General features: G+C 52.1%; 1 protein-coding gene across 1 annotated transcript in view; it reads right to left on the reverse strand.

The window, feature by feature from the left end:
* LOC147118181 (myosin-6-like) overlaps positions 1-7,286 on the reverse strand; it is a 128,630-nt gene that overhangs the window by 94,729 nt on the left and 26,615 nt on the right. Inside the window, exon 4 of the mRNA XM_085983672.1 lies at positions 7,148-7,286. This exon is cut by the window's right edge and continues 171 nt beyond it. Within this exon, the coding sequence (XP_085839798.1) occupies positions 7,148-7,286 (139 nt within the window). The remainder of the gene's footprint in view (positions 1-7,147) is intronic.

Consider the following 7,286-nt stretch of genomic DNA (forward strand, 5'->3'; position numbering starts at 1 on the left):
GGGGAGGTCCCTCTAACCCCTCTCTCACGCTCCTGTATCTGGGGAGGTCCCGCTAACCCCTCTCTCTCACGAGTTCCTGTATCTGGGGAGGTCCGTCTAACCCCTCTTTCTCACTTCTATATCTGGGGATGTCCCTCTAAACCCTCTCACACACTCCTGTATCTGGGGAGGACCCTCTAACTCATCTCTCACATTCCTGTATCGGGGAGGTCCCTCTAACCCCTCTCTCACACACTCCTGTATCTGGGGAGGTCCCTCTAACCTCTCTCACACACTCCTGTATCTGGGGAGGTCCCTCTAACCCCTCTCTCACACACTCTTATATCTGGGGAGGTCCCCCTAACCCCTCTCTCACACTCCTGTATCTGGGGTGGGCCCTCTAACCCCTCTCTCACACTCCTGTATCTGGGGAGGTCCCTCTAACCCCTCTCTCTCACGAGTTCCTGTATCTGGGGAGGTCCCTCTAACCCCTCTCACACACTCCTGTATCTGGGGAGGTCCCTCTAACCCCTCTCTCTCACACTCCTGTACCTGGGGAGGTCCCTCTAACCCCTCTCTCTCACTCCTATATCTGGGGAGGTCCTCCTAACCTCTCCCACACACTCCTGTATCTGGGGAGGTCCCTCTCACCCCGCTCTCTCACTCCTATATCTGCGGAGGTCCCTCTAAACCCTCCCACACACTCCTGTATCTGGGGAGGTCCCTCTAACCCATCTCTCACATTCCTGTATCTGAGGAGGTCCCTCTAACCCATCTCTCACATTCCTGTATCGGGGGAGTTCCCTCCAAACTCTCTCACACACTCCTGTATCTGGGGAGGTCCCTCTAACCACTCTCTCTCACTCCTGTATCTGGGGAGGTCCCTCTAACCCCTCTCTCACACACTCCTGCATCTGGGGAGGTCCCTCTAACCCCTCTCTCACACTCCTGTATCTGGGGAGGTCCCTCTAACCCCTCTCTCTCACTCTTATATCTGGGGAGGTCCCTCTAACTCCTCTCACACACTCCTATATCTGCGGAGGTCCCTCTAAACCCTCCCACACACTCCTGTATCTGGGGAGGTCCCTCTAAACCCTCTCTCTCACTCCTGTATCTGGGGAGGTCCCTCTAACCCCTCTCTCACACTCCTGTAACTGGGGAGGTCCCTCTAAACCCTCTCTCTCACACTCCTGTAACTGGGGAGGTCCCTCTAAACCCTCTCTCTCACACTCCTGTATCTGGAGAGGTCCCTCTAACCCCTCTCTCACACTCCTGTATCTGGGGAGGTCCCCCTAACCCCTCTCTCACACTCCTGTATCTGGGGAGGTCCCTCTAAACCCTCTCTCTCACACTCCTGTATCTGGGGAGGACCCTCTAACCCCTCTCTCACACTCCTATATCTGGGGAGGTCCCTCTAAACCCTCTCTCTCACACTCCTGTATCTGGGGAGGTCCCTCTAACCCCTCTCTCTCACACTCCGGTGTCTGGGGTGGTCCCTCTAAACCCTCTCTCTCACTCCTATATCTGGACAGGTCCCTCTAACCTCTCTCTCACACTCCTATATCTGGGGTGGTCCCTCTAACCTCTCTCTCACACTTCTGTATCTGGGGAGGTCCCTCTCACCACTCTCTCTCACACCTATATCTGGGGAGGTCCCTCTAAACCCTTTCTCTCACACACCTGTATCTTGGGAGGTCCCCCTAACCTCTTTCTCACACTCCTATATCTGGGGAGGTCCCTCTAACCCCTCTCTCACACTCCTGTATCTGGGGAGGTCCCTCTAAACACTTTCTCTCACACTCCTGTATCTGGGGAGGTCCCCCTAACCTCTCTCTCACACCCCTATATCTGGGGAGGTCCCTCTAACCCCTCTCTCACGCTCCTGTATCTGGGGAGGTCCCGCTAACCCCTCTCTCTCACGAGTTCCTGTATCTGGGGAGGTCCCTCTAACCCCTCTTTCTCACTTCTACATCTGGGGATGTCCCTCTAAACCCTCTCACACACTCCTGTATCTGGGGAGGACCCTCTAACTCATCTCTCACATTCCTGTATCTGGGGAGGTCCCTCTAACCCCTCTCTCACACACTCCTGTATCTGGGGAGGTCCCTCTAACCTCTCTCACACACTCCTGTATCTGGGGAGGTCCCTCTAACCCCTCTCTCACACACTCCTACATCTGGGGAGGTCCCTCTAACACCTCTCTCACACTCCTGTATCTGGGGTGGGCCCTCTAACCCCTCTCTCACACTCCTGTATCTGGGGAGGTCCCTCTAACCCCTCTCTCTCACGAGTTCCTGTATCTGGGGAGGTCCCTCTAACCCCTCTCTCTGACACTCCTGTATCTGGGGTGGTCCCTCGAACCTCTCTCTCTCACTCCCCCTGTATCTGGGGAGGTCCCTCTAACCCCTCTCACACACTCCTGTATCTGGGGAGGTCCCTCTAACCACTCTCTCTCACACCCCTGTACCTGGAGAGGTCCCTCTAACCCCTCTCTCTCACTCCTATATCTGGGGAGGTCCTCCTAACCTCTCCCACACACTCCTGTATCTGGGGAGGTCCCTCTCACCCCGCTCTCTCACTCCTATATCTGCGGAGGTCCCTCTAAACCCTCCCACACACTCCTGTATCTGGGGAGGTCCCTCTAACCCATCTCTCACATTCCTGTATCTGAGGAGGTCCCTCTAACCCATCTCTCACATTCCTGTATCGGGGGAGTTCCCTCTAAACTCTCTCACACACTCCTGTATCTGGGGAGGTCCCTCTAACCACTCTCTCTCACTCCTGTATCTGGGGAGGTCCCTCTAACCCCTCTCTCACACACTCCTGCATCTGGGGAGGTCCCTCTAACCCCTCTCTCACACTCCTGTATCTGGGGAGGTCCCTCTAACCCCTCTCACACACACTCCTGTATCTGGGGAGATCCCTCTAACCCCTCTCTCTCACTCCTATATCTGGGGAGGTCCCTCTAACTCCTCTCACACACTCCTATATCTGCGGAGGTCCCTCTAAACCCTCCCACACACTCCTGTATCTGGGGAGGTCCCTCTAAACCCTCTCTCTCACTCCTGTATCTGGGGAGGTCCCTCTAACCCCTCTCACATACTCCTATATCTGGAGAGGGCCCTCTAACCCCTCTCACATACTCCTGTATCTGGGGAGGTCCCTCTAACCACTCTCTCTCACTCCTGTATCTGGGGTGGTCCCTCTAACCCCTCTCTCACACACTCCTATATCTGGGGAGGTCCCTCTAACCCCTCTCTCACACTCCTGTATCTGGGGAGGTCCCTCTAACCCCTCTCTCTCACGAGTTCCTGTATCTGGGGTGGTCCCTCTAACCCCTCTCTCACACACTCCTATATCTGGGGAGGTCCCACTAACCCCTCTCTCGCGCTCCTGTATCTGTGGAGGTCCCTCTAACCCCTCTCACGCACTCCTGTATCTGTGGAGGTCCCTCTGACCTCTCTCTCCCACACTCCTGTATCTGGGGAGGTCCCTCTAACCTCTCTCACGCTCCTGTATCTGGGGAGGTCCCTCTAACCTCTCTCACACTCCTGTATCTGGGGTTGTCCCTCTAACCCCTCTCCCACACTCCTATATCTGGGGAGTTCCCTCTAACCTCTCTCTCACACACTCCTGTATCTGTGGGGGGGTCACTCTAACCCCTCTCTCACACTCCTGTATCTGGAGGTGCCCCGCTAACCCCTCTCTCAGACACTCCTGTATCTGGGGAGGTCACTCTAACCCCTCTCTCACTCACACTCCTGTATCTGGGGAGGTCCCTCTAACCACTCTCACACTCCTGTATCTGGGGAGGTCACTCTAACCCCTCTCTCACTCACACTCCTGTATCTGGGGAGGACCCTCTAACCACTCTCACACTCCTGTATCTGAGGAGGTCCCTCTAACCCCTCTCCCACACTCCTGTATCTGGGGAGGTCCCTCTAACATAGAAACATAGAAGATAGGAGCAGGAGTAGGCCATTCGGCCCTTCGAGCCTGCTCCACCATTCAATGAGATCATGGCTGATCATCCAAATTCAGTACCCTGTCCCTGCCTTCTCCCCATATCCCTTGATCCCTTTAGCCTTAAGAAATATATCCAACTCTTTCTTGAATATATTTAATGAACTGGCCTCCACCGCCCTCTGTGGCAGCGAATTCCACAGGTTATCCACTCTCTGGGTGAAGAAATTCCTCCTCATTTCAGTCCTAAATGTCCTACCCCTTATCCTTAGACAATGACCCCTGGTTCTGGACTCCCCGACCATCGGGAACATTGTTCCAGCATCTAGTTTGTCTCGGCCTGACAGAATCTTATAGGTTTCGATGAGATCCCCTCTCAATCTTCTAAACTCCAGTGAGTATAAGCCCAATCGACACAATCTCTCCTCATACGTCATTCCTGCCATCCCAGGTATCAGCCTGGTGAATCTTCGCTGCACTCCTTCCATGGCAAGTACGTCCTTCCTCAGATAAGGCGACCAAAACTGCACACAATACTCAAGGTGTGGTCTCACCGAGGCCCTGTACAACTGTAGCAAGACATCCTTGTTCCTGTACTCGAATCCTCTTGCTACGAAGGCCAACATACCATTTGCCTTCTTCACCACCTGCTGCACCTGCATGCTTACCTTCAGCGACTGGTGCACAAGAACACCCAGGTTTCTTTTCACTTCCCCTTCTCCCAATCTATTGCCATTCAAATAATAATCTGCCTTCCTGTTTTTGCCACCGAAGTGGATAACCTCACATTTATCCACATTATAGTGCATTTGCCATGTTTCTGCTCAATCACCTAACCTGTCCAAATCGTACTGGAGTTTCGTGACATCCTCCTCACAGCATACCCTCCCACCCAGCTTTGTGTCGTCTGCAAATTTGGAGATATTACATCCAATTCCCTCGTCCAGATCATTAATATATATCGTGAACAGCTGGGGTCCTAGGACCGATCCTTGCGGTACCCCACTAGTCACTGCCTGCCACTTGGAAAACGACCCGTTTATTCCAACTCTTTGCTTTCTGTCCACCAACCAGTTCTCTATCCAAGTCAATACCTTGCCCCCAATCCCATGTGCCTTAATGTTGCATGCTAATCTCTTATGCGGGACTTTATCGAAAGCCTTCTGAAAGTCCAAATACACCACATCCACTGGTTCTCCCTTATCTATTTTACCAGTTACATCCTCAAAAAATTCCAGTAGATTAGTCAAGCATGATTTACCTTTTGTAAATCCATGTTGACTTTGTCCGATCCTGTCACTGCTTTCCAAGTGCTCTGCTATTACATCTTTACAATGGACTCTCGTATTTTCCCCACTATCGATATATAATTCCCCGCTTTTTCTCTGCCACCTTTTTTGAATAGTGGGGTAACATTAACTACCCTCCAATCCATGGGTACTGTTCCAGAGTCTAGTGAGTTCTGGAAGATGACCAGCAATGCATCTACTATTTCTAGGGCCACTTCCTTAAGCACCCTGGGATGTAGATTATCAGGCCCTGGGGATTTATCGGCCTTCAGTCCCATCAATTTTCCTAACACCACTTCCTTACAAATACTGATTTCTTTCAGTTCCACCCTTTCATCAGACCCTATGTTCCCCGGTATTTCTGGGAGGTTATTTGTGTCCTCCTTTGTGAAGACAGAACCAAAATATGTATTTAGTTGGTCTGCCATTTCTTTGTTCCCCATTATAAATTCCCCCGATTCTGACTGCAAGGGACCTACGCTTAACTTCACCAATCTTTTTCTCTTCACATATCTATAAAAGCTTTTACAGTCAGTTTTTATGTTCCCTGAAAGCTTACTCTCATATTCTATTTTCTCTTTCTTAATTAATCCCTTTGTCCTCCTTTGTTGAATCCTGAACTGCTCCCAATCCTCAGGATTATTGCTTTTTCTGGCCAATTTGTATGTCCTCTCCTTGGACCTTATGCCATTCCTAATTTGCCTTGTTACCCACGGTTGAGTCACCTTTATTGTTTTATTTTTATGCCAAACTGGGATGAACAACTTCTGTAGTTCATCCATTCGGTCTTTGAATGTTTCCCATTGCCTATCCACCGTCACCCCTTTGAGTGCCATTCCCCAATCAATCCTACCCAACTCGCTCCTCAGACCATCGTAGTTTCCTTTATTTAAATTGAGGACCCTTGTTTCTGAGTCAACTAATTCATTCTCCATCTTAATGAAGAATTCGATCATATTATGATCGCTCCGACCCAAGGGGCTTCGTACAACAAGATTGCTAATTAATCGTTTCTCGTTACATAATACCCAGTCTAAGATGGCCTGATCTCTCTCTCTCACACTCCTATATCTGGGGAGGTCCCTCGAACCCCTCTCTCTGACACACTCCTGTATGTGGGGATGTCCCTCTAACCCCTCTCCCACTCTCCCGTATCTGGGGAGGTCCCTCTAACCCCTCTCTCACACACTCCTGTATCTGGGGAGGTCCCTCTAACCCCTCTCTCACACACTCCTGTATCTGGGGAGGTCCCTCTAACCCCTCTCCCACACTCCTGTATCTGGGGAGGTCCCTCTAACCTCTCTCACACACTCCTGTATCTGGGGAGGTCCCTCTAACTCCTCTCTCTCACACTCCTGTATCTGGGGAGGTCCCTCTAACCCCTCTCTCACACACTCCTGTATCTGGGGAGGTCCCTCTAACCCCTCTCCCACACTCCTGTATCTGGGGAGGTCCCTCTAACCTCTCTCACACTCCTGTATTTGGGAAGGTCCCTCTAACTCCTCTCTCTCACACTCCTGTATCTGGGGAGGTCCCTCTAACCCCTCTCCCACACTCCTGTATCTCGGGAGGTCCCTCTAACCTCTCTCACACACTCCTGTATCTGGGGAGGTCCCTCTAACTCCTCTCTCTCACACTCCTGTATCTGGGGAGGTCCCTCTAATCCCTCTGTCACACACTCCTGTATCTGGAGAGGTCCCTCTAACCCCTCTCTCACACTCCTGTACCTGGGGAGGTCCCTCTAACCTCTCTCTCACACTCCTGTATCTGGGGAGGTCCCTCTAACCCCTCGCTCTCACACTCCTGTATCTGGGGAGGTCCCTCTAACCCCTCTCTCACACACTCCTGTATCTGGAGAGGACCCGCTAACCCCTCTCTCTCACACTCCTGTATCTGGGGAGGTCCCTCTAACCCACCAGAATCTGCTCCAGCGTAGTTGGCAAAGAGAGTGGCCAGGAGCTTCATGGAGGACTTCTGGTACAGGCCCACCACCGTCTCGTTCAGGGGGTCCTTGTTCTTCTGGAGCCAGCCCATAATGTTGTAATCCACCGTCCC

This window comes from Somniosus microcephalus, chromosome 4 (genome assembly GCF_052327205.1).
Source record: "Somniosus microcephalus isolate GS21.2 chromosome 4, FLI_Smic_1.0, whole genome shotgun sequence".
Classification (NCBI taxonomy): Eukaryota; Metazoa; Chordata; class Chondrichthyes; order Squaliformes; family Somniosidae; genus Somniosus; species Somniosus microcephalus.